We start from the raw sequence: 27,461 nt of genomic DNA, 5'->3' as shown, positions 1-27,461 counted from the left end.
AATCAGAATTCAGGATAAAATAACAAGTCACTTGTACATCTCACTCCCCTGTCTTTGGAACTTTCTTATCTCTAAACCAGGAAGATGAAATAGTTTGATCTCTCAGATTCATTCCAACTCTAATATTCAACTATTCTTTTTTTTTTTTTTTTTTAACGTTTATTTATTTTTGAGACAGAGAGAGACAGAGCATGAATGGGGGAGGGTCACAGAGAGAGGGAGACACAGAATTGGAAACAGGGTCCAGGCTCCGAGCTGTCAGCACAGAGCCCGACGCGGGGCTCAAACCCACGGACCGTGAGATCATGACCTGAGCCGAAGTCGGACGCTTAACCGACCGAGCCACCCAGGCGCCCCAAATATTCAACTATTCTAATTATTATTTAGAATTCCTAAATATAAAAACAAATGTAAAATATAAGTATATTTTACTTACATTCCTATTTATTTATAATATTATTTATATTGTTAAATATAAAAGAATTTATAATATGCATGTTCTAAGGTTATTTAAAATTATTTTCTTTTGAACATTTTGGTCAATTCAATATTTATCAAGTGTCTAATTACATATATGCCAAGCACTGTTGGATATCACAAGAATAAGACACAGCCCACCCTCGATTCTAGAGGAGGACAGAGACATATAATGAATTTCCATATCACGTAATTAATGCTATGAGGCCAGCACCAGCACCACAACAGTACAGATAAAATGCCTAAATAAAGCTGGGGCAATATGAATGGGTTTGGAAAAAGGGTTCTTATAGATTCTATTTCAAAGACCATCTTGGAAGCTATGTGTAAGATGCATCTGAAGAGGGCAAGATTAGAGGAAGGCCAGGAGGACACTTTAGAGACCACTACAGACAGCAATCCAGAGAAGAGTTGATAAGGGTCTAGAGTAGCTAAGTTACAAAAAATGAGAAAAACAGAAAAACTTGCTTATGAATAGTTCTCCTTAATTTAAATGTTGTCCATGAAATCCACTTTATATTACTTAAATGTATTCTTTCTACATAGATAACAAAAAAGCAAATTTCAAACCAGTTCCTATCCAAATGACCATAACTCCAAAAGAAGCTTTTCTACAGGCTTTTCCACTTATGAATACAACAATTTACTCAAGGAAGTCTTTCTAATTTGGGTCCTGTGAGTTCTTTCCAGAGAGTGAGTTCTGTGAGTTCTTTTCATAGTTCTCTGAAAAGAACTCACAGGACCCAGTTTTAGAAAGTAAGTTTTGTTTTGTTTTTGTTTTTTAGAAAATAAGCATCAAGCAATGAATTCACATTTTATATCCAATGCCATAACCAAAATATCAAACCAAAATATGTATCAAGTGAATGATAAGAGATAAGAGAGACTAGTAAAAAGAATCACATGAAACAAGGTTTAAATATAAACCATATTTACTTACAGGGTCAACAAAATCCATATTAAGTCCATAACATAGCTTCTGGATTCGAGACGTAATTTTGTCGAACATAACCCGCTCTTGGCGGCCATCTGAAGAATCAAACCATGCAATTCACGTTAGCACTTAATAACATAGCGATGTCAAAGAATCAAAGGTAATTAACACACAAATTTTGAATATTGATGAACATGAGATGCTATTTCACAGATAAAAAGTTCAGACCCCAACAGATTCATCAAAAAATTTTTTGTGTCTTCAAAAAGTAGGGATTTTATACTGAAAGTCTTCCCTTCTTCCTTTACATTAAAAATCAGTTGGATCTTACAATAACTTCCCAAATGATGTTTCTCCCTTTATCCCAGATAGCAGTCAGAATTATTCTTTAAAACTTAAGTCGGGGTGCCTGGGTGGCTTAGTCGGTTGAGCATCAACTCTTGCTTTCAACTCAGGTCATGATCTCACCATTTATGGGATCAAGTCCCATGTCGGGCTCTTCTGCGATGGCAGTATGGAGCCTGCTTGGGATTCTCTCTCCCCCTCTCTCTCTGCCCTTCCCCCTGCTCTCTCTCTCTCTCTCTCTCTCTCTCTCTCTCAAAATAAATAAATAAACAAACAAAAAAACAAAAAGCTTAAGTCCAGGGATGCCTGGGTCGCTCAGTCGATTAAGCGTCTGACTTCAGCTCCTGTCATAATCTCTCGGTTCGTGAGTTCGAGCTCTGCACTGGCCTCTGCAATGGCAGCTCAGAGCTTGCTTTGGATTCTCTCTCTCTCCCTCTCTTTTTGCCCCTCACCTGATTGTGCGCGCTCTCTCTCTCAAAAATGAATAAACGTTAAAAAAAAAAAAACACTTAAGTCAAAATCATGACATTATCCCCCGCAAATCTCCTCCAGAATAAAAGTCAAAATCATTACGAGTACAATCATTATAGTCCATAGAATCCTACACAATCCATCCTGTGTGCCCCCGCCCTTCCTTAACTTTACCTTCTTCTTTCCAACCTTCCTCACTTACTCAACCCTGGCAACCTTGGCCTCCTTGCTATCTATACTCTTTTAGGTATTTGGTCAATGCTATCTTCCCAGTGAGGCTTCTTTGATCACCCTATTTTTATTTTTTTTTAACATTTATTTATTTTTAAGACAGAGACAGAGCATGAGGAGGGGAGGGGCAGAGAAAGACGGAGACACAGAATCCAAAGCAGGCTCCAGGCCCTGAGCTGTCAGCACAGAGCCCGACGTGGGGTTCAAACCCACAAGCAGTGAGATCGTGACCTGAGCCAAAGTCGGACACCCAACTGACTGAGCCACCCAGGTGCCCCTGATCACCCTGTTTTTAAACTGCAATACCCCATGGGCACCTGGCTGGCTCAGTCAGTTAAGCGGCCAACTCTAGGTTTTTAGCTCAGGTCATGATCTCATGATTTGTGAGTTCAAGCCCTGTGTAAGGCTCTGCACTGTCAGTGTGGAGCCTGCTTACGATTCTCTCGCTCCTTCTCTCTGCTTCTCCCCCACTCCTGCTTGCTCTCTCTCAAAATAAATAAACTAAAAAAAATTTTTTTAACAAAAATAAATAAATAAACTGCAATGCTCCAAACACAGCCTTGCTCTTCTTACCCCCCTCCTCCTTCTCTGCTTAGTTTTTCTCTACAGCACTTAGTACCATCTGACTTACTATGTACTTTATTTATGTATTTGTTTACCGTGTGAGCTCCCCACTCATCTGCTAGAATATAACTTCCAAAAGGAAAAAATATTTTTGCAAGTTTTATTTACCAATACACTGTCCAGTGCCCCGACCAAGATCCGAGGCCTAGCAAGGTACTCAAATATTTAGGAAATGTTAAATGATTTAAAACCTGTCCAACATCTTCATGATAAATTTGTCTTACATATTCATGATTTTGAATGTACTTCATACCATGTAAAGACATACTTCTATTTGTAATTCAAGACAATCTTCCAGAGGCTTCTTAGTTTTTGTTTTGCTTTTTCCAACCTCTTAGTTTTCATATTTCTGGGATATGGTAAGCAAATACATGTAGACCTTATCTAGTTAGTCCTTTTACGATTCTGTATTCAGAATATATCCTCTTTGTCCTTCCAGACAAAGTCCTATTATTCTTAGTTTAACTTCAATAGTAGTTCATCCAACCTTTATTTATTTACTCCTGTCAAGAATAGTAGATACATCCAATCACTAAATAGCTTGTCTTAGGCAAGCCACACAATATGACCAGACATTACAGATCTTCATTTACAGAATGAGGATAATTATTATACCTCTTCTTACTACATCAGTTTACTATAACAACAAAATGAGATTAGGTAAAAAAGTGCTTTTGTCTTAAAAGCTTTGGTATAACTACAATTATTATATCTCATTTTTTTTTTAAAAGCTGCTCTTATTGGGAAAACACTGATCACAGTATATGATACAAAAGAGGCACTCAATAAATGTTAGTACCCCAAACTGATTCATTTGGTTTATCTTCTCTGTTCCCCATCCCCAATCCTTTTTAACTAGTAACTAAAGGGCAACATGTTAATTATATGTTTACACTTGGCCTTCTTATTCACATCTTTATGTTAAAACTTAGTTTAGTGGCTGACCCAAGGTAAGTTCTCAAATGTTGGATGAAGAATAAATTAAAATTAAGACACCACTACTACCTTTCATCAATAAAACAGGATATTTTTTCTTCTGCACTAATATCTGAACACTATGACAGCCCTCTTTCTGACCACCATTGTGATCTCCTGTTCTGGCCAGATTCACATATGCAGTGTTTAACCCTGCAACAGAGTTAATTTACTGGCCCACACTGGGACTAGGCCCTCAATGCTCTACCAACTGGCTAACTAAGCAGACAGATGATCACAAAGCAATATTTGCAAACAGATTTCTGCAGCTGCCAAGTTAATCAGGAAACTGACAAAAAGTACAACAGCAATTATACCGACTCACCCTGGAAGGGGAAGTCTAAAGGCCCATTTTCTAGCCTATCATTCCACTTGGTCAGCTTTGCAACTCAGATGCTGACTTCATCACATCATTAATCCCTGCTTCTCACTGCCTACATTATCCTCTTCTCTCAAGGAAAATCTTCCTTAATTTGGCCCTCTATCACTTTTTCACCTGTTCCCTGTGAAAATAACATTAAGTTCCAATAGCGCCTCCCATTCCCACACCCACATCTTATACCATGGGACCTGCCCCAAGCACTCAAACTTACACTGACCTCTTCCTCTTCTGAAATCCTCTAGAATACTAATTGTCTGATGTCCTCTTGATTACAAACTTCTCTAATTCTCTCTTCAGGAAGACTTTGCTATACTGTAAGTTAACCAAGAATGTGCCTCTTCTACAAGGTATGATTTTCTATCCCCTCTACCTGGAATGTTTAACCCACAGATCTTCACACAGCTGGCTCTTAATACTACTCAGAGCTCAGCTCAAATGCTAGCTCCTGAGACTTTTCCCTGACCATCTAACCTAAGATTACCTTCTCAATCACCTTTATTACATTACTGTTTTACTATCATCATCTCCCTAATCATGATCTGAAGTTGACTGATTCTTATATTTACTTGTTTCTTACATATACATACCACTCTCACCCACACCAGAATGTAAATGCCATGAGAAAAGGGATTTACCTTGTTTGGTTCATTGCTGTAATCTCTATTACCTAAAACAGTTCCTGGCACAAAGAAGTACTAAATAAATGCTTTCTGAAAAACTGAATGAATGGCCTCCTACAGCCTTTACTTTACCTTTCAGAGTATCATATTTTATTATATTAAGTTCTTAAACATGTCTATCTTTGGGGCGCCCGGGTGGCTCAGTTGATGGAGAGTCTGACTCTTGATTTCGGGTCAGGTCGTGATCTCATGGTCCTGAGACTGAGCCCTGGGTCAGGCTGTGTCTTGGGCTCTGTGCTGACTCTCTCCCTCTGCTCTCTCAGCTCACGCTCACTTGCTCTCAAAATAAATAAACTTAAAACAAAAATAATGAAAATAAATGTGTCTATCTTTATCAATTGATTGTAAGATCTTTGAAAACAGGAACCATGTCTGCCTACTCAGCCTTAATCTCAGTGCCCAGCAGAGTATCCACACAGACTTGCAAAATAATACAGTGGGCTGTAAAGGGAATTAAGAAGGAAGGGAGCAAATAGGGAGGGAGATAAGCAGGGAAAAGAGAGGGAGAGCTAGAGAACAGATTTGGAATAGAAGAGTGATTATCAGAGTACAAGTGGATGCTTTAAAAGGAATTATTTTGAAAAAAACATTTTCATTTCATGAATACACACACACACACACACACACACACACACACACACACACAGACTGGCATGTTCTCAGTCATGATGTAAAATATAATTTTTACTATGGGTTACAACCCAATGTTTTGAAAACCCTATACTGCATTCCAAAGCACACTTTACAACTCAGTCAGCTACACTGCATTTATTGCAATGATTCTCAACTTTTATTCTTTAACCTTAATCTCCTTGAGGAATACAATACTCTCCCATTAGGGAAAAAAAAAAAAATAGCTGAAGACAGCAAGAGAAATACTCATCTACTATTTCCTTCTGTTACCTAGCAATTTTCATATGATTAATCCTATGTCCCTAACAATCCTAAGATCTCTGAAGATGGAGCTGCCTTCTTCCTCTATTATTTCCCTCACAGTGCTTAGCAAGATATAAGCACATTGAGTAAATAGAGTAGTACCCCCTTTGTGGCAGGGGATACATTCCAAGACCCCCAATGGATGCCTGAAATCACAGAAAGTATACTGGGCCTCATATATACTGTTTTTTCCTGTACATACAGACCTATGATAAAGTTTAATTTATAAATTAGGTACAGTAAAGATAAACAATAACTAATAATAAAATAAAACTATTATAACAATATACTATGATAAAAATTATGTGAATGTGGTCTCTCTCTCTCTCTCTCTCAAAATACCTTGTGGTACCAGGATGATGTCAGATGACAAAATGAATATATGATGGGATGAAATGAGGTGAAAGTCATAGGCATTGTGATGTAGAGTTAGGCTACTATTGACCTTTTGACAATACTCAGGAGAATCATCTGCTTCCAGATCACGGATGTCCGGGTAACTGAAACCGTGGAAAGCAAAACCCCGGATAAGTGGGGGAGGACTACTATACTAGTAGGTTGACTGCCAGCTGCCCTCCTGGATAATTACATTAAAATTAAAAAAACTACATAAGTCAGTCTGCTACTCACTGGCATGGCAAAAATGAGAGAGAAAAAGAAAAACCCTAAGGCCATAAAAGTCAAAAATAAAAGAAACCAAAGTACCACTTTGTATATTAACAAGCCCTGATAAATGCTACACTGGCAGAATCTAGCAGAGACTCATCTGGATCAAATTATGTTCTCTGAAGGAATGAGAAACAAAATAAGCCCTGCCTTTCAGAGCTTGTTGTAGGAAGTACCATCTAAACTACAGCATTTTAAAGTGGGCCCAAAGCTGAAAAATAAAACATAGAGGTGTTACCTACTCCAGTAATTTAGGTTCACAAGTTTTCAATTCCTATTTGTTACAGACTTACCATAAGGGGATCCTCATCCTCCTTTTTTTAAAGGTCTAAAAAACTAGATGCTCTTCTCATTCCCAGGAAAGGACCAATAAAAGTGCACTGTGTATTTTGGTCTTTGGTTTCGTGAGCTAAAATGGAAGACTAGGAATTTCAGAGAATGATGTTCTCAAGATACTAAAGATTAGAAGATGGACCACCACTGTCCACTTCTCCATCTCTTGGCTTTTATTAAACTACCCAGACAAAACCAAATCAACCACCTGCCTACCCCTAGCATTTATTATATCATATATACTTCTTTAATGTTTATTTATTTTTCAGAGAGAGAGAGAAAGAGACAGAGCGTGAGCGGGGGAGGGGCAGAGAGAGAGGGAGACACAGAATCTGAAGCAGGTTCCAGGCTCTGAGCTGTCAGCACGGAGCCAGACAGGGCTCGAACCCATGGACCATGAGATCATGACCTGAGCCAAAGTCCGACGCTTAACCAACTGAGCCACCCAGGCACCCCTATATCCATCCTATATTTTAAAATAATTCTCATTCATTCTTTGAATTCCTATTCATGGTAAATCCTGTGCTAAGTATAGGCATAAAGTCCCGATCTTTGAAACACTCACAGCCTACTGGACAAAATATCCAGTCAACCAGTATTTACTAAGTGCCTACAATTTTGAAATAACTTTACTGCTTTAACAGGGGCAAGTAGGTTCAAGTTGAAACTTGTTCATACCCGCCTCATACGGTTCTCTGCTAAATGTATGTTTTGCTCTTGTTTTTCCAAACCGATTAAACCTTTTGGCAAGGCAGGGACCGTCTCCTCTTACAATTTCACACTGCCAAGCAAAGGGCTGGCACAAAGCAGAAACTCAGCAAGTCTAACGGGAAATAACTGTTGAGGAAGAACACAAGTCCCAGGCCCTTCCCAGTACTCATCCTGTCAGAAGTTGTCTTTGCCACCCTACTCTAATTCTGTATCACTAGTCCCAGTCCCAAACTCCTCCGAGACTACTCCTGGGGCAAGTGGCAACACACATCGTGCAAAGGGCAAATTCCAGGGGTGTCTGTCTGTGTCTAAGATCTTTTCTTTTTCACTCCACAAAAGAGATCAGGAAACTGGTAGGTGCCCGTTTAGGGCTGAGTCCCTTCTTCCCGGCTCCTCCCAGTCCCTAGGACAGCTCATCAGCCCCAGGGTTTTCCAATACAACTCCGATGTTAGCCATGGGTTCGAACCCTGGCCTCACCATCAACTAACTAGGTGGCCTTGCGTTAGTCACCAGACCTCTCTCTGCACTTCAGATTCTTCACCTGAGAAGAGGAGCTAATAAACACTGCCTGGAAAGTGCTCGGCTCACACAGGAACCACCCGATAAAGGGGAGGTATTACTCTTTAGAAAGGCGCCAGGATGACAAAGCCCAGGGGGCTCATACTGAAGGCCTTGTGGGGGGTGGGAGGGTCAGACTGACGCAAGCCAGAGGCCGAGCGGGCTTGACAGGGCGGGAAGCCTCTGCGGGCAGGGCGGGAAGCGGTGGAGGCGGGCGGGCGCCGCCGACTGCAAGGGCGGCGGCAGCCCGCGACCCCTTTACCTGCCCCCCACTAACCCGCCGCCCCCTCCCCGGCTTCTCACCTCGCTTGATCACATGCATCGCGGCTAGTGGCTGAGGCGCTGAGGGATTCGAGACGGGACTGCAGCTCTGAGGCGCCGGCGGGATCGAGAAGGTAGTAGGGTGCGAAGGGTCGGGTTCCTGGGGGTACTCAAGTGCAGGGGCTGGATTTGGGGCCACAGAGCACTTTCCTCCACGGAGCGGAGGCGCGACAATCCGAATCCCCTTCCCGCTCCCGCCACCCAAGACGCAAAAGCGGCGCGACGGAGCTCGAATGACGTTACTCGACGCTGCCAGCGCCCTGGCTGGTGGGCAGGGCTAGTAAAGCCCGAGTAAGCCTCGCCCCAGTAGCCGCCATCTTGGGTATGGGCAGGGCCCTGGATACTGCGCCTTTCCCGCGGCCACATTGGGTGTGGGCACGCCCGGCGGGAACGCGGTTCTCCCGCCGCCATGTTGAGTGTGGGCATAGAGGAATCTGGGACAGGAACGCCGCGCTGCGCGCAGAACCCGCCAGGCCTGGCCCCGCCCTCCTCGTTGGCGCGCCCCCGCCGAGAACAAGATGGTTCAGGTGTTTTTGAAATAAAAACCTAACCATCCAAAAACCCTTTCTTGTCTTGAGGACTGTTAGAATATAATAACCCGACTGCTGTCCAATGTGGGCTGTAGCCTTCGATCCAGAGCTGGAGGCAGCCAGGAGGCCCACGCTCCAGGTCGGAGGAAATCTGGCACTAAATCCTTGGAAGAGAGCCTTGCTAGGCCAAGGGCATTGAATTTTATCCTGACGGAATGGGAACTCTGGAGGAGTTTGAGCAGGGCAGGGCTTTTATAATTCTCCAGCGGGTGGTGGCAGAAACAGGGTCAGCAGTAAGGCCTTGTGGAAGCAGAATGGACTGTGCTTGGTGACTGAATGTGGGGGGTAAGAATGGGTAAGAGACGAAATATACAAGACTGATGTAAAAGCTTCTGATTAGGCTACACAAACTAATTTTTATGAAAGCTCACGTGGCATCGATTTCTAAAACCTTTCATTGGTTTTTCACTGCCCTCCAGATACACCCCGAGCTCCCTGTGAAGTAATTAAAAAAGACAAAGGTGATAGGCAAGGCCATGGGATAGATAGGTTAAGGGTGGATGGGGTTGCCAGATTTAGCAAACAAAAATAACGTGTCCCAAATGTTGCAGGGGACATAATTATACTAAAAACGTTTTTATTTATCAGAAATTCCAGTTAAACCAGGCAGGCATCCTGTATTTCATCTGGTAACCCTATCCAGAGAGCTTTTGGGTACGTGTGTTAGTTTCATTTTTCCTTGGCCAAGGAGAAATAGTCTCTTCTTCATCCTGTCTGCTATGCCAGAGAACATAATGAGAGTCAAAGCCAGCATAGGTTAAAATGTCCTACATGCTTTATTGGACTTCAAAGAGTCTTATGAAATAACACAGAAAAACCCATGTGAGGGTGCCCAGGGGGTACAAGGCAGTCTGCAGCCTAGCACCCTCCTAAGACCAGCCCCAGGTGCCTGCACCCCAGGCCCCAAATAGGATCCCAGAGTAAAGGCATGGGAGGGAGTGGGGCAACAGAAAAATACCTTTACAGCCATAGCAAAAACAGGTAAGGGAGAGACTTGTCTAGAGGGTGGGAAGGGTGTGGGGGAAGAGGTCACACAGCTGCCTTCACCTACATCTTCCTTAGCCACCCCCTTCCCTAAACCAGCTGTGTCCTTTTTGAGCCTCTGGCCCAAGCTATGCAGTAACATGAAAATGGGGTCTGACAAGGGGAGTATGTGGTGCAGGCACTTGGGAAATTCAGGAGATTTATTTTTTCAATTTAAAAATGTTTTTTGGTTCAAATGCAACAATATCCTGCCCAACCACTTCAGGGCCCCATTTGAGCCCTGTATCATGGCTGAGACTCCCATGGCCAGGGGAGCCATTTGTCCTGAGCTCCAGGAGTACTGATGCTTGGGGGAGCATTTGGGCAGCACCTCTTATAGTCAAACCCTCCTGCAGTGTGGGGGAGCAGGGATAAGAAAGACGCAGGTGTGGGTGAGAGAAGAGAGAAAAGGTGACTACCTTATAGCCCACAACTCTGGCATCTACTCATGCTCCAACTAAGAGGAGTCTCTCCCAACCTACCCCCTAGCCTGGCCTCTCTTCAAAATTCTCTAGTAGCTTATTCTCTGGGAATGTGTTCCACTCCCCCATGGACCCCTAGAGGCTCAAGAGAGCTCCAGGCCAAGTTTCCTTCTGGCCCACCACACTCCCAAAGAACAAACCTCAAGCAATAGACCCTAGGCCCGCCCCAGTCTGAGGCAAACAGAACCATCGTAGATGGGGTGGAACAGGTCTGAGGCACAGACGTCAGAAGTTACTCCTCCTATCTTCCCCCCCCCCCCCAAGCTGCTAGGGGAAGTTGCGGAGTGGTGGGAGGGAGGAGCCTGAAAGCAGGAAACACAGAGAAACAAGAAACCAAACTTCAAAACTGGGACAGCAGAGACAGAAGCTGGACCCCAGAAGTGGAGCTGGGAGCTGAGGGGACAGCAACTAAGACATGCACTGAAGTAGAGAGGGAGTGGCAGCGGCAGCCCGTGGGTGGGAGGGCAGGGCAGGCAGGCCATGGTGGTCAGTTAATAAATAATGTTGAAGGACCCAAGGATGAGGGGGGCAGGTATGTACAGTGCCAAGGCCCCTGGGCCAGCCCCTCCCATGCCCCACTCTAGGGGCCAGGGATCTTGGAAGGGGAAGAAAGAGAGGCAGAAGACCAGGGAAGGGCAAGCTGTCCCGCCACTGCCACTCTCATCCTGACTACTTCTTAAGAGGCTTCTTAAAGATTTTGAGGGGAAACTTCTTCCGGCCTGGGCTGGAGTCTGTCTCCTCACCAATGGAGCCATTATCCTCCTCAGCCACAGCCTTCTTGCCAGCCAGATGGGGAATGCGTGTATTTCGGCTAGCCTGCAGGGCTCTGCCGTCCCCAACCGGAGATGGTGTGTCTGGGTCTGGGGAACTGGAGCTATGAGAACGGGAAGAATCCAAAAGTGGAGAGCCACCAGGTGGGGCTGAGGGGCTCAGCTCCATCAGGCTGTGGGCCTTGTCCAGCCCATGGTTCAGCGCCAGTAGTGCCTTCTTGGCCAGGGCAGGGCTGTCAGGCAGTTTCTCCACCAAAGACCCGGGGTGGACCCCCTCAATCAGCCGGTGGCTGCCATTGGAGGTCATGGCGTTGAGGGCCTCATCTGCAGCACGGACCATCTGAGGAGGCTTGGGGGCCATACGCTGGCGGTCACTCATGTGGAGGGAGGACTCCGAATCGGAAAGGGTCAAATCCCTGCAAGACAGGGCAGAGAGGAGGAAGGGGACACATACAGGATAGGGAAATGGGGAGAAGGTGAAGAGGAGAGAGGAACAGCATGAGAAGACAAGGAGGGGGTAGGGAATGGGGATGGAAAGAGGGGCAGGAGAGAGAAAAGAGGATGAACAGACAGGTGGGTGAGAGAGAAGGATGAGAAAGAGAAGGAAGTTGAGTAGGCCGTTAAGTACAGGATAAGAGAGGCAGCAGGAAGAGGGAATGGGGACAGGATGGGGAAGAGACACGGAGGGGAGAATAAAAGCAGGGAGAAAGAAAGGCAAAAGGAGGAACAAATAGAAATAAGAAGGACAAGGGGAGAAAAAAAAGAAAGAAAGGGAAGAGTGGTAGAGAGAAAACAGACAGACAAGAAGCAAAACCAAACATCATTATACCATCATCTGTCTGGCAAAGGGCTTTCTAGTGACGGGCCCCCACCCTGCTGAGTGGCCAGGCCCTAAACTGCTGCAACTGTAGGCTTAAATTCCCCAGGCATCCTCAATAAAAGCTCTTCCTTCCCACAGCTGGCTAGATTTCTTAGGACTCAACCTTAAGCCAACCCAGAGCCCACATATTGCTCTGGGTCACCATTTTCCATGACTTTCTCCCCCACGGACTCCTGTCACACCCTGGGATACATCCAGTCTGGGCCAAGCCCCAAGGAACAGGGTACATGCAGTAGTAAGTGGGCCTGACCCAGGCTGGGGAGGAGAAGGTTAGAACAGCCTTGCAAACAATCCCTTATCCACCCCAAAAGGTCAGGATGCTGCCTCTTTCAACCCTCTCACAGGATTCAAAGTGGGTCACAGAGAAGTGTTTCTGAGTTCAAACCAAAGTCGGCTGGCAGCTGGAAAGGTGGGGTCTTTTTCAGAGCTCTGTGTGAGGGACAGTGCAGGCAGGTGCAGAAACACAGCACATGGGTCTTTTAAGTAGCAGTGGTTCCAAAGAGCTGCCACTAGATGTCAGAAGGTCTGTTTCGATTTCCATCTCTGCCTGAGGCTTGTTGTGTGACCTTAAACTTAAGTCATCTAACCTTGCTGGTCCTCAGTTTGGGCCAAATGAAGATAATACCAATTGAGTGATCTTGCAAGGCTGTTTGGAGGATCAGGTATGTTAGCAAATCACTTGGAAATGTAGGAAGTATGTGGGAATGAAGATGATGAGGCCAATCAAGCTGGAAGACCCATTGTGGGCCAGTCACAAGAGGCTTCTTTGCAAGGCTGTTATGGGGATGTGGCACCGCACACTGGACATGCACACGCCAAAGTTAGTCCAGAAAGCTGAGACCCCGAAGGGGCTGGCTACTCCTAAGAAGGCCCATGAACCAATTCCCGATGCCTCCTCTCCTGCCTCTACAGACAAAAGGGTAAATATGAGGGGTCCCCTGTCAGTCCCTTAACCCTCCCTCTGCTTTTCCAGAGGCCTGACAACCACGGTAGAGGCAGAGGAGAGGGCTAAGGGAAATGCTTAAGCATCCAGGTCAGGAAGCCAAAGGGAAAGAGTCAGGAGTGGTAGGGGAGAGCACCACAGGATCTGGAAAGGAGGAGGCTGGGGGTCAAAAATCAGGGAAGGCACCAGGCCCTTAAAATAGGCAAAAGCAGAAGGTTGGCTCATAGCTAGTGTAGGGTTAATTCTCAACAGGAAACAACTAACTAAGCAGCTACCCCATGGGCCAGTATCTTCCCGGAGACAAGGAACAGCAGAGAACAATCCCAGCTCCAATTCCATTCTACAAATCCTGTTTCAGCCACATACTCTACTGTTTACTAGTATTCAGTCTCATATTTGGTTTCCTATATCAGACACTGTCCTTTCTTCCATCTAAATATGCCCTTGTTTCCTTAAGTTCCAAGATGATCCTCTCCATATCCTGCCTTTTCCACACACATAATGAGCCAGTGAGCAAGGTGCCGAGACAGTTCTGGGGGGCAGCAGCACTGGAAAGGGGGCCATCTATGCTGATGAGGTGAGAACCCCAGAAGCCTACATTTCTAATGCCAAGGAAGAGTGGTCAGGGGGTTGGGGGACCTCCCAGCCTCACTCCTCGTGGCCTACAGCTCCAGTTGGCCATGATTCCAGTCCCCCCATGCCTTGTCATCAGTTATAGGCTAAGACTTTCCAATGCAAGAAAAAAGCCTGGAGGAAGCCCAGGTGTCACACCCTGAAGGTAAAAGCCCTGCTGAGGCAAAGCTCACTTTCCCTCCCTGGATCTTTGAGACACTCAGGCGCCAGAAGGTGTCCCTCCCCAAAGGCTGGGTTGCCTTGGGCTCCCATACCAAGCTACTAACCTTACTAGAGAGCCTGTTTGTCTTTAGAGACGATCCTCTGGTGCATGGTGCAAAAGAAAATTAAGTAGTGAACAGGCCAGGTGGGTGCAGGTACCTCCCCACCCGCCCCTCCCCATTGCCCTCAGCTTGGGCCTTGAAGCTTGAGATCCACAGCATCCCCTAGTGCCCCAGCCCCCATCCAGCCCTCTCCACCTGTATTGGGAGGGGCAGTCTCCCAGCCTAGGCTTCTGGATGAAAATGACGATGAGGATGAATATGAGCCACTCTGCAGGGTGAAAGTGCTAGCAAAGGCAGTCCCTTTGTAAAAGACAAAGGAACAGCCCTCTAGGCTAACACAGAGAGAGACTGACCTCCTGAGTAAAGCACAGCCAGAAGTCAGCAACGGCATCAGCAGGCTGCAGCCCCGAGGCCAGGGCTGGTCATGTCTCAACTTCAGAGATGAGAGGTCCCTCCAAAGGAGAGGGACTTTCTGAGTCTCCCCTAAGCTTGTTCCAGGCAAAGTGAATTCTCTTATCTCTGACCCTAGCCTATCTCCTAAGGTAGCTGCTAGAGCAGGCTGTGGGAGAAAGCCTTTCACCAACTCTTACACAGTGCAGTTATTGAGACCTTGTGGAAGGACAAAAATACCTAGAGTGCCCTGGAATGGAAAGTCAAGTTCTACTCTGTTCTGTTACTAATTAGCTGTGGGACGTGGGGAAAATTACTTAACTTTTCAGAACCTTAAATTCCTATTCTGAAAGTGAGTACTTTATGCTGGCCCCACCTATAAACTTTTCTTGTCTAAAACCCCTGAACCCATTTCCCCTCTTCAGTTCCCTAATTCCGTGAAGGTTACCATATCCATGCAGCCACCCCAGCTAGAAACCTGGGTGTCATCCTAGACTCCTCCTTCTCCTCCACCCATCTCAGCCAGTTACCAAATTAAACCTCTCCTTTCCAATGCCTAGACCTCACTACCTCCCCTACTGGTCTACCTTGGTGACTTCCAGATTTCTGTAGTCTCCCCTTCTCTTCTTTATACAGGCCACAAAAATGTTATTTCTAAAGTGCAAATCTGATTCTCTTCCCTTTATTTTTATTTGAGAGACAAAGAGCGCACAAGCTGGTGAGAGGGGCAAAGGAAAGGGGGTGGGGAGAGACAGAGAGAGAGGGAGACTCTTAAGCAGGCTTCATGCTCAGCATGGATGTGGGGCTGATGTGGGGCTGGATCCCATGACCCTGGGATTATGACCTGAGCTGAAATCAAGAGTCAGATGCTCAACCAACTGAGCCACCCATGCGCCCCATGATTCTCTTCCTTTTTAAAACTCTTTTGCAATTCTCCATCTCCTAAAGGGCAATGCCCAAGCCTCTTGGAGCCCTTCCTCCTCCTAGACTCATCTACCACCCTTTCCCACCAACGCACGCCCAAGGTTCTAACCACAAATACATCATATTCTCTTGAACCTCCACGCCTCTGCACATTAAGCCTTCCTTTGCCTAGACTATACTTCCTCCTTTTCCTGCACAGGGTGTTAGCACAGATGTCACCTCTTTTGTGAAGCGTTCCACCCAGGTGCACACTGTTAGTCACTCCCTTCTCAGCACCCCATAGCACTTCTCAGACTGTTCCATAATTATTTATGTACCTCTCCCGGACCAGACTGTGAGTCTTGATGGCTGGGATTGTATCTTATCATCTATGAATCCCCATGCCCAGCAGAGCCTGGCCCAGAGCAGGTATCAATAAATGTTCTATTGAAGGAGTAAAGGAAGTAAAGACTCCATGGAAACAACGGATGTGAAAGTGCAAAGTTTAGGCAAAAGTGCAATAGGACCGTGAGGGAGGGGCGTTGTACTCATTTTTAGAGTCAGCAAAACCCCAAACAGAGAAGGGAACAAAGTTGTGGGGAGTTAGGCTGAACTTAAGAAGGAGCCCAGGGCTGGGAAAGGGCAGGACCAGGAGAAGATGCCCCAATGCACACACCCCCACAGCTGACCAAGCAGCAGCCAGCAGGCAGAGGCCAAGGTAAAGGCAGCAGAAAGGCAAGGAAGAGAAGAGAGACAGCCGATACCCCAAGCTCTCTGAATGCCCAGGCATCACAGCGGTGCTGTCAGCAGGGGATGGGTCAGGGTAGGGCTTCATCTGGAGGAAATAGGAAGTGCTGTGGTGGTAATAGACAGGGTGAACATGGACGTTGGTGATGGAGGTGGTGAAGGTGGTGGTGGTGGTGGTGGTGGAGGAGGAGGTGGTGGTGGTGGTGGTAGAGGAACAGGAAGAAGAAGCAGAGGCAGGTGGAGAGCTGGTCCCGTGGCCTTCAGAACTGAAAGACTGTCCAGATGAAAGGCTGCGCATTCGCCGCAGAGAGACCCGGCTTGTCAAGAAGTGGCCAGCCTCGCCCTCTACCAACCTCTGAGATCCCAGGCCGTGCTGTGGTTCTGTCAGGCGCTGCCGGACACTGCACTGCAGGGTGGGAGCTGCAAGGAGAGTAAAGAAAGGGTCAGGAGGGGCCGACCTCCTCGGGGCTGGCAGCCAAGCAGGTTTGCCCCTGGAGAAAGGCTTGCTGCAGACCGCTCGGCCCTTGGTGCCCAATCTGGAGAACGGGGCACCTCCTCCCGAAAACCTCCCACCAGGGGTCCTAAAAGGAAGGGGACATTGAAGATGAGGTGCCCAGGTCAGTTTTAGTGGCAACTGCAATGGAAGGATACCAAGGGCCAATATTATTAGAGAGGAGAGGCAGGGCAGTTAGTGGGAGGAAACGGGCCAGGCAGGGTGGGAGGGGGTGTGGGACGAGGTCCGGGAGAGCACTAAGAACCAGCCTTTTTAGAAAGCCAACCTCAGGAAGTAATTCACAGTTCAGACAAGGATCTATACACACACATGCTCATCACATAAGTATTAATAATTGTATGAAAATACACATAAAATTGAAAATGATAATATATCTGATTGTTGGAAGACTATACAGCTATTAAAAATTCTGCTTAAGATTTGAAAAACATACAAAAATACCTACTGAAATGCTCAGGGGAGACAAAAGGATACACAAAAGAAATACCTTGAACTACGGAACACAAAAGACTCGAGTTTGAAGTGAGGCCTTCCCACTTGTAGCCGCGACCTTACGCAACTAGTTTCCCTAGTTTGAGACCTAGTTTATAAAATTCTGCAGGGTTGTTGTGACGCTTCAAGAGAGTGTATTTAAAGTACCTGTCACAGTTCATGGCACTCAACAAATGGTAGTGGTCATTATTATCTTGACCACATAAAAAATTATTAAAAATTTCAGATGGGAGACTGTAGGAAAAAAGCTGTTCAAATACAGTGGGACTAGGTGTGCCTTTTTCTTCTGCACTTTTTCACTTTTCACTTTCCAAATTTCTTCTAACAAGCATGCAGACAACACAGAGCCAGCTCCTGGAATAATGCTACAAATCAGGCTCTTGGAAGACAATGGCCACCATGCCCAGGGAAGGGGTATACGGGCACCAGGTAACTTGGGAATGTGCTAGAGCATCCCCCTTGGGCTCACTTCCAGCTCCAGCTGAAAACAGAATTTCTACCTTTGTTTTTTTTCCTCTACCCTGAGAGGTGGGCCTCCCTGCCTTCTCCCTAAAGATGGGAGAATGAGCCACGTGACATGGGTGCCAGAAGCCATGGAGGCTCCGCAAGGGAGAGAACACAGGTCCACAGTGATGGAGAGCTGGGGAGGCAGGGCTTCAATGGCTGGTGGCTTTCAAGGCATCGAAAGGGAGGCAGAAGAGGAAGAAGCAGCATGGAAAAGGAAGAGGCAAAGGGAGAAGTAAGGGGGAAAGAGAGGAAAAGGGAGAAACATGAAAAAGAGAAAAGAAAGGATCTTTCCTTCTCTCTTTCCATCCCAGCCCAGCTAGAAGAAGGGCCACCAGGACTTCTGTCTAGCTGGGCCGGAAGGAGAAGCCCAAGCCTTCCCTCACTATGGGTGCTCTCTCTCCAGCCCTCAGCTGAGCAGGCTGATTCTTCTCACCCCTGAACCTCTCCCTGCAGTTAGTAGGGATAGTGCCAAGGGAATAGAGGGAGCAGGCAGGGGAGTGAGGCAGGCAGGAGAAGGAGCTCAGGGGTGGGAGTGTTGGTTTAGTCCCAAAAGTTGGAAAAACAAAAGCCCCAAAGGGGCTCCTCAAACCCGGGTATTTCCAGAGGGACTGATCATCCGAGCCGGCGGATGCTGAGCAGAGAGAGCGGTCACTGAACCTACGCCCCATCAGCCAGGCAGCATCTAGGTTCCAACAGCCAGGCCAAAAGGAGAAGAGAATCTGATTTACAGAGGGCTTCAGCCCACCTTTCAGTGGGATAAGGGGAGGGCCAGGGCAAGGATTGGGTAGCTGAGAGCTAATGAAGATCCCTCCCAACCCATGGAACATGGGAGACTTGCCTGCCAGTGATCCTAACCTTGTTGGGCCTTTGATTAAAGCCCTGATAGGATATCAGACCAGGGTGACAAAGCAGCTTGGCCAGAGGCAAAGTACTGCTGAACAAATTTACAAATAAATCCTGTCTGTAGCTGGAGTCCAGCCTGATGAAAGAATCTGGCTTTCTGAAAGTGAGCCCCTAAGCCAGGCCCATGGGATGTGGGCCCGAGACAACAGCTTTTCCGTAAAGGTCTATTCTATTTATCTAAAATAGCCTCTGATCCAGGGAAAATTTCAACTGGGCCCCTTAGGGGTAAGTCCCTCATTCACTGAAGATTTCCCACAGAGAGTTGTCTCTTTGACTTTGCTCTACTCAGCTCTCACCACTTGAGGGGAGGAACGGGAGAGGGAAGGCCCAGGAAAGGGTGCAGAGGTCCAAGAATTCAGGGGGACATGCTTGTGCAGGAGATCCCTCCAGGACAAGAATGTCTTTCTGGCTTGGAGAATTTAGGGCTATGTCTCCTTAAGGGACTACCGCTTTATGGGGCCTCACACAAAAACAGAAAAAGATATCATTCCATTTGTCCACTTTAGCAATTAAGAACAAATATAAAAATGAAAACAGATAATAGCAGTAAAGAGCCAAAATGAATATCATTTTGATATAATGAACCACTAAAGGAGATTGTTTTTATAAAGGCACATGGGGGAGAAAAAGGAGAATAAAGGGATTTAAGAAACACAAAGAGTGAAGGGAGACACACTTAACACAATAGACCCAGAGGGGCAGACAGAGCATAGAGCATGGAAACAACACCAAGAGCACAACTGTGGAGGAATATCCTGACATGAACTGTGCTTTATGAACCAAGGCCCTGAGCTCAACTACCTTCCTTGGTCTCCACCCCATATGCTGTTCTAGGCACAGCAGTGGCCAACCACTTCTCAACCGGTGCATCAAAGGCTCCTTCCCTCACCCCCACCCAAGAGGTCACCTACATTGCATGGACAAGGGTGACACAATCTCCTCATCCATGTCATCCACGTCGTCGGTCATGATGAAGTGGGCAGGGTTGGGGCGCGTGCTGCCCATCCAGCTGGGGTCTATGTTGAGAGCAGCCACCAGGGAGTGGATGCCAGGATTGTTGACAATCTGGAAGCCACAGAGGATCTCAATCTGCTGCCAGCGGTGCAGGCGCTCCCTCAGTGCTGCCGTCACCTCACTCAGAGCTTGCCTGGAGCACATGGAAGAGAATTGAAGCCATGGGCAGGTGGGAGCCCCGGTAGGAACGAGGCTTCCTAGAGGAACAGGTTGGGGGAATACATGCAAATAAGAAACACAGTTAAATCATAAATTCAAGAGCAAGGTGGGAGCTGGATAAAGGCCGGGGCAGGACACCAGAGCTGCCCCTCTACCAGTGAAGAAGCAGAACTGGGGTTGCAGACTCCGCACACCCTCCAACTCCGAGGATGGGGTGGACACTGCCAGAGCTGGGCATCAGGTGCTACTTACTTCGCAGTGAGGATTTTGTGATCCACATCATCCAGGGAAGAGCTGTGGGCCACGTGGAAGGTGCCAAAGAGTGTGTTTCTCTTCTTTTTTATCTTCTCAGCCTGCAAAAATGAGATCCCTAGCTTAAACAGAGCAGGGATTAGAGGTGGGACAATGAGAAATGCCTTTCAGTGGCTGGGTCCTCCTCCTCTTAGCACAGCTTAGGCTGCATGAGAGAAAGGAAGAGAAGAAGGGAAAGGAAGGCAGGGGGAAGGACAACAGCAGGGGAGGAAAGAAAATGAAGGCAAAGAGAGAAGCAGTGGGATCCCCTGACAGTCCCCCAGCCCCAGAAGGGTTCTGCCCCATAGCGGGCTGGGGCTGGCAGAGTTTTCCCTCTACCTGCCTCCACTTGCTTCATCTTTCCAGAAGGCAGGTGGGAGTACACCCATGCCCTCAGCCCCTCCTCCAGAAACTTGAGGACATCATCAGGAACTATTTTTCAGGAAAAGAAACAGAACCCAGCACCAGGATATCTCTTTGTCCAACAGGAGGGATAAGGAGAGGTGGAGAGGAGGAAGAAGGGCAGGTGAGGGGAGGGGGCAAGGAGGAGAGAAGAGAGTGGTGGGAAGGCAGGTCTCACCCCTTCCTTGGCCACCAGCAGCTGCTTCTCAGCATTTTGCTTCTTGATGTTATAGTACTGCACCTCCACCTCGTGGGTCAGCTGCAGCCACTTCTGAAGGGCCTCTGGAGCATACCATGAGCTGTGTGATTCCAGTTCCTTCTCTGCTTTCCTCAGGGCCTCCCGAACCTGTGCAGCCAAGAGGATGTGAGCCATTACTGCTGCCATGACCCTCTCCGATGCTTCTGATAGCACAGAATTCTGAGTTCTTATCTGCTATCTCGTATGAGCTTCCAGCCCTCTCGAGAGGCAGAAAGGGCAAGGATTATTCTGTGTTTTATATATTACAAGGAGGCAAACTCAGAGAAGGAAAGTAATCTACTCAAGGTCACACAGTCAGTAGTGTCAACCAGATCTCAAATTGAGATTTTTTTTTTTTTTTGCTGCCAGACTAGAGCACTGTGTACCCACACATTAGCTGCCTCTCCTGGCCTGCAGCCAATCTCCATAATCCTCCCTGCTCTCTTGAGGCTCAGGTCAGCTCAGTGAGCCACCTTCTTTCTGAGAGGTGGGGGTCTATGCTCAGACCTCAAGACATCACCATGTGGCAGAAAAAGCACTTGACTGGGAATCCAAAACTCTGACTCCGGCTCCTGGCCCTGTGACCCTGTGCTTTCAATAGCAGATCTCAATTTAGTGTGAGGAAAGACTTTCTCCCTTGCAAATCCAAACCACAGTAAAGGGGTGATCTCAGGAGGAGTTTTGTGAACAGCTCAGGTCAGAGAGCCCTTAAAAATGATCGCTATTCCAGAAAGGGATAGCCTGAATGCTCTCCAAAGTGTCCTGTAGTCCCGAGGTTTTGTCTATGATTCTCCCATTGAGCAGGGCAGGTAGGCTTTGAAGGGCACCCTCTACAAACCAGCACACTTACTTTGAACATGGGCATTGCCGAAAGAGGCCAAGACATGAGAGAAGCAATGTGTAAGCAGAGATCTCACTGACTTCTCAGCAAGGAGCATCCAATGAAGCTGAAACATGGAAGCACTAAACATGGAAGGTCTGAGATTGCATGCAGACATTATACACACTGGATCCCTTGGTATCTCACCCAGTCTACAGTAGAAATGACCCCCAATTTCCCCACCTAGACACTGACCTTTAGCTGGTCAGAATCCCAGAGAAAAGGGATTGAGAGGCAGGTGTATTATTCCCAACTTGCCAATGGGGCAAGTATCCCAGAGCAGGCCTGAGGTTCTCTCCGTGGCCTGAGATAGACTGGGAGGGCCTTAGCTAAGGACAGAACACCTTTATTCCATAGAGAGCCAATGAGAGGACAAATCCCCACTTGGTTTTCGGTCTTTGAAAAAGTGGAAAAAGAAACTATAACTTAGCCCACTCCTGGCTTTGTAGATTTAAAATGGAGAACAGATGCCTTAGAGTCTAATACACCAAGTGTGAAAATGTATTATCAAGTTCTACCTTGAAGGGAGAGAAAGGAATGGGATAAGCTAAGAGCAAGGGAGGATGGAGAGAAAAAGAAAAAAGAGGAAAGGGAGGGCAGTGGGACAGTTGGGAAAGGCTGGTCTAACAGGCTCAAAATGGTTTAACAGGAGAAATACTTACAAAATAGGAAAAAGGAAGTGGGGGGCGGGGTGGGGAGGATGGGAGGCAGGGAGACAGAGACAGACCCATCCTGCCACACACAAGGAATAAATGCCTGAAGGAGATAGAGCTGGGGGGCAAGTCACAGTATTCTTTTATTCTATGGCTGTGGTTCTCAACCTGCCACACGCTGGAATCACCTGGGGAATCACACTTCAAAAATACTGGTATCTGGACCCAAACCCAGATTCTGATTTCACAGATCTGGGGCGCTGGCCTAGGTATCAATACTTTCTCATGTTCTGCAAGTTCTACTACATAGCTTCTACTATGCAGCAAAGTTAATAACCACTGACCACGTGCTTTGTTACCCCTGACTTCCACTTCCCCATAGGATGCAGTAGGTCATGCCAGAAGAATAATTCTGACCCAACACAGCATCTGGGGAAAGCTGTCTAAGCTACAAAAATTACAAAATTCTTGAAAGACAAATTATTATAATTATGAAAAATTTTCAAAGTCATCAGAGAGCTATAAAGACTACGTCTACAATTTTTCCAGTATGATCCAGGGATCCTTGAGTGCACCCTTTCAGAGCATCTGTGAGATCAAACTATTTTCATAATTGTACTAAGACATTATTTACCTTTTTCACTCCCCTTTGCTCACAACTGAACTGTAGATTTCTCCAGAGGCTATATGATAAGTAATATCATAACAGATTGAATATAGACACTAATATAAGAATCAGCAGTCTATTAAGCCTGACATTAAAAGAATTTGCAAAACTGTAAAAAAAAAAAAAAACAACTCACTTCTCATTAAATTATTTTTATTTTGAAAAATGCAGTCTTTTTTTTTTTTTTTAACGTTTATTTATTTTTGAGACAGAGAAAGACAGAGCATGAACGGGGGAGGGTCAGAGAGAGAGGGAGACACAGAATGTGAAACAGGCTCCAGGCTCTGAGCAGTCAGCACAGAGCCCGATGCGGGGCTCGAACTCACGGACCGTGAGATCGTGACCTGAGCCGAAGGCGGACGCTCAACCGACTGAGCCACCCAGGCGCCCCTGCAGTCATTTTTTAAAAAAATATTGTGTCGATACATAAGGAGTTTAATACACTTATTTAAAATGAATTAGTAAATTTTTTAAAGATTTTTTTAATGTTTTATTTTATTTTTGAGAGAAAGAGAGACAGAACGTGAGCAGGGGAGGAGCAGAGAGAGAGCGAGACACAGAATCTGAAGCAGGTTCCAGGCTCCGAGCTGTCAGCACAGAGCCCTATGCAAGGCTTCAACCCATGAACTGTGAGATCTGACCTGACTGTCAGATCAGCCCATGATCTGAGCTGAAGGCAGACGTTTAACCGATTGAGCCACCCAGGCACCCCTTAAGATTTTTTTTTAAAGTAATCCCTACCCCCTATGTGGGGCTTGAACTCATGACCCCAAGATCAAGAGTTGCATGCTCTTCTGACTGAGCCAGCAAGGCACCCCTGAATTAATAAATACTCTTTAATTTTCTCAGTTTTAACTTCTAACAGGGTAAACAGCAACAGACTTCCCCTTTAAAAATGTTCTTTGATGGGGCGCCTGTGGGCTCAGTCGGTTAAAGCCTCTGACTTCAGCTCAGGTCAGGATCTCATGGTTCGTGGGTTCAGCCCCACATCGGGCTCTGTGCTGATAGCTCAGAGCCTGGCGCCTGCTTCAGATTCTGTGTCTCTGTCTCTCTCTGCCCCTCCCCCACCTCTCAAAAATAAACCTTAAAAAAAATTTTTTTTAATGTTCTTTGAGGTCCTAAATAATTTTTAAGAGTCAAAGGGTTCTGAGATCAAAAAGTCTGAGAATCACTGGACTAGATGAACTGAAAATCCAAAGAGGGGAAAAAGCCTTTCTAAGATGAGTTGATAATTGTCAGCCATTTTCTTCCTTGGAGCCATTGGATGGTTCTGGGTGAGAGCTGATAATTGGGCATGGCCCAGGGCAGTGGGGACTCCACTGGAGCCTAGAGAAACCAGCCCAGCTTTTGTTGGTAGTACAGTACTGGTATGACAGATTGGAAATTGAGATTGGAAACATACATCCAGTTTTCTTCATTGAGCATTTACTCAATTCTGGGGCTGTGCAGGAGAACACATAGCTAGGTCAAAGGGTGGAATAAAATCTCCCATAATTTCATAATACTTAGGGGACAAAACATTGTAGGAAGGAAGGGACCTGCTTCACACATACCCCTGGTCCTCCCCTCAAGACAGCTGCAAAATTTTGAAGCTATGAGGAGCAGGAGGCCAAAGAGCTAAGTTAAAATCCTCCAAGTGGCAGAAATGAATCTCTCATAGTCTTTCAGGGCTCAGGAGAAAGAAATCCACAAGCTCTCAAGAAAAAGGAAGGAACATGCCTGAGAAACAGGGACAAACGAGTGCTAGACCAAGTCTTTCTAAAACTACAACCCAGCTCCAACATGGCTCAATTTCTGATTGGCTTGAGGTGATTAGATCCTCACCCTACATACCTAACAGAAGAAGGGAGGAGCCTCTATTTGATGGAAGATAAAATCATCTGGAGCCTCTATTATTTTTTATACACACTGTCCACTATTTAATAAAAATAAATGACTAGACATGAGAAGAGGCAGGAAAATATAACCAATAATCAAGAGGAAAAATAGGCAGTCCCATAAGTGATCCAAATGTGAGAGGCACCAGAAAGGACTTCAACTATGAGTGAAGAAAATACAAAGATGGACACAATAAATGGAAACATGGAAATTCTGGGCAGGAAACCGGAATCTATAAAAGAGTAACACAGGCATTCTAGAACTGAAAAATACATTATCTGAGAGTAGGATTCCACTGGATGGGTTGAACAAAACAGCACAATATTCACAGCAGAATACAGGATTAGAGAACTCAGAGACGAATCCACAGAAAATAATGAAACCAAAGCAGGAAGAGGAAAAAAAAAAACACAACTAAGCATAAGAGACAAGTGGAATCCAGTTAAAAGGTCTTACATAAATACTGGATTCCCAGAAGGAGAGGAGAGATTGGAACAGAAGCAATATGTAGACATGAAACAAAATGTGTATTCTGCAGTTGTCAGGCAGAATGCTCTATATTATGTTGACAAGGTCAAATTGATTAATCATGTTTACATTTTTCACATCCTTACTGATACTTCTGGCTTCTTATTTTTTGACAGAGGTGTTTTAAAATCTCTAACTTTGACCATAAATTTGTCTATTAAACTTTTAGTTCCTTCAGCTCTTGCTTTATATATATATATATATTTTTAATTTTTTTTAATGTTTATTTATTTTTGAGAGAGAGACAGACAGAGCATGAGAAGGGCAGAGAGAGAGGGAGACACAGAATCCGAAGCAGGCTCCAGGCTCTGAGCTGTCTGCCACAGAGGCCAATGCAGGGCTTGAATGCACGAACTGTGTGTGAGATCATGACCTACACTGAAAGATGCTTAACTGACAGAGCCACCCAGGTGCCTCATTGTTTTATATATTTTTAAACTATATTATTAGATGTATACAAATTAAGTGTTATGTTACTGTTGGATTCACACATTTATCATGATGAAATGTCCATTTTTGTCTCTAGTAATACTTCTTGCTCTAAAGCCTATTTTGTCTGATAGTAATATAGCTACTCCTGTTTTATTTTGCTTTGCGTTTGTATGGTATATCTTTTCTCATCCTTTTACTTTTACCCATTTTATATCCTTACCATTTTATATCTCTTGTAAACAGCAGATAGCTGGCTTTTGTTTTTTTTTAATTTTTTTTTTTCAACGTTTATTTATTTTTGGGACAGAGAGAGACAGAGCATGAATGGGGGAGGGGCAGAGAGAGAGGGAGACACAGAATCAGAAACAGGCTCCAGGCTCTGAGCCATACAGCCCAGAGCCCGACGCAGGGCTCGAACTCACGGACCGCGAGATCGTGACCTGGCTGAAGTCGGACGCTTAACCGACTGCGCCACCCAGGCGCCCTGGCTTTTGTTTTTTTATCCAATCTGACACTCTTCACCTTTCCATTGTATTGTTTGGTCTGTTTACATAAACCAAGTCTCAACACATTTGAAAGAACTGAAAATATACAGCATATGTTCTCTGACCACAGTGAAATTAAATTAGAAATCAATGAGAAAAATCACTGGAAAAGTCCCCAAGTGTTTGAAAATTAATCAACACACCTGTCCTAAACAACCATGAGCACCCCCCCAAAAAAATTGCAATAGAAATTAAAAAATCTTTTCAACTGAATGATAATGAAAATATGAAATACCAGAACTTAGTAAATGCAGCAGCTAAAGCAGTGCTGAGCTAGAAATTTATAGTTCTAAATGCCTCTGTTGGAAAATATTAAAGGTTTAAAATCAATAACCTAATCTTCCACTTCAAGAAGCTAGAAAAATAAGGGGCACCTGACTGGCTCAGTCAGTGGAGCACGCGACTCTTGACCTGGGGGTTGTGAGTTTTGAGCCCCACATTGGGTATACGGATTGCTTAAAAATAAAATCTGAAAACATAAAAATTTTTAAAAAGCTAGAAAAATAAGAGCAGTAGGGTTCACACCCAGCGTGGAACCAACACGCGGGGCTTGAACTCACACCCTGAGATCAAAACCTGAACTGAGATCAACAGTCAGACACTTAACCAACTGAGCCACCCAGGTACCCCTAAAAAAATTTTTTTTAAAGTGCAAGACTTCTACACTGAAAACTACAAAACATTGCTGGGAGAAATTTTAAAAGACCTAAATAGGAGACAAGATAAACAATGCTCATGGATTGTAAGAATCATTTTGTTAAAATGTCAATTTTCCCCAACATTAATCTATAGATTCAATATAAAACCGATAAAAATCCCAGCAAGGCTTTTTTGGGGGCAGAGGGAGTAGGGAGAAGTGGTAGAATGACAAGCTTAATTATGGAAATGCAAAGAACCTAGAACAGCCAAGGCCATTTTGAAGAACAAAGCTGGAGAACTTACTACTGATATTGAGACTTAGTAGAAGACAATGTGCTTTAAGGACAGACAGACTACAGAACAGAATTATCTACTTGAAAAAAAAAAAAAAAAAAGAACCTTGACTTCCTACCTCATATAGACAAAAACTAATTTGAAATAAACCACAAA

General features: G+C 45.5%; 2 protein-coding genes across 4 annotated transcripts in view; both read right to left on the bottom strand.

Moving 5' to 3' along the window:
• RRM1 (ribonucleotide reductase catalytic subunit M1) overlaps positions 1-8,966 on the bottom strand; it is a 37,563-nt gene extending 28,597 nt beyond the window's left edge. Inside the window, exons 1-2 of the mRNA XM_030333485.2 lie at positions 8,628-8,966; positions 1,418-1,506 (exon numbers count right to left, since the gene is read on the bottom strand). Of these exons, the coding sequence (XP_030189345.1) occupies positions 1,418-1,506; positions 8,628-8,646 (108 nt within the window). The 5' untranslated portion in view covers positions 8,647-8,966. The remainder of the gene's footprint in view (positions 1-1,417; positions 1,507-8,627) is intronic.
• Positions 8,967-9,992: 1,026 nt separating this feature from the next.
• STIM1 (stromal interaction molecule 1) overlaps positions 9,993-27,461 on the bottom strand; it is a 188,126-nt gene continuing 170,657 nt past the window's right edge. The window contains exons 8-13 of one of the 3 annotated variants that reach the window (XM_030333486.1): positions 20,730-20,897; positions 20,111-20,211; positions 19,597-19,832; positions 18,372-18,464; positions 16,623-16,689; positions 9,993-11,926 (exon numbers count right to left, since the gene is read on the bottom strand). In XM_030333486.1, the coding sequence (XP_030189346.1) occupies positions 11,410-11,926; positions 16,623-16,689; positions 18,372-18,464; positions 19,597-19,832; positions 20,111-20,211; positions 20,730-20,897 (1,182 nt within the window). In that variant the 3' untranslated portion in view covers positions 9,993-11,409. Of the gene's footprint in view, positions 11,927-14,232; positions 14,270-16,622; positions 16,690-18,371; positions 18,465-19,596; positions 19,833-20,110; positions 20,212-20,729; positions 20,898-27,461 lie in introns of all 3 variants that reach the window. The other 2 variants (XM_030333488.1, XM_030333487.1) reach the window with 2 other exon arrangements.

The sequence above is a fragment of the Lynx canadensis genome, chromosome D1, assembly GCF_007474595.2.
Source record: "Lynx canadensis isolate LIC74 chromosome D1, mLynCan4.pri.v2, whole genome shotgun sequence".
In the NCBI taxonomy this organism is placed as follows: domain Eukaryota; kingdom Metazoa; phylum Chordata; class Mammalia; order Carnivora; family Felidae; genus Lynx; species Lynx canadensis.
This window is presented reverse-complemented; position numbering and strand designations above follow the sequence as displayed.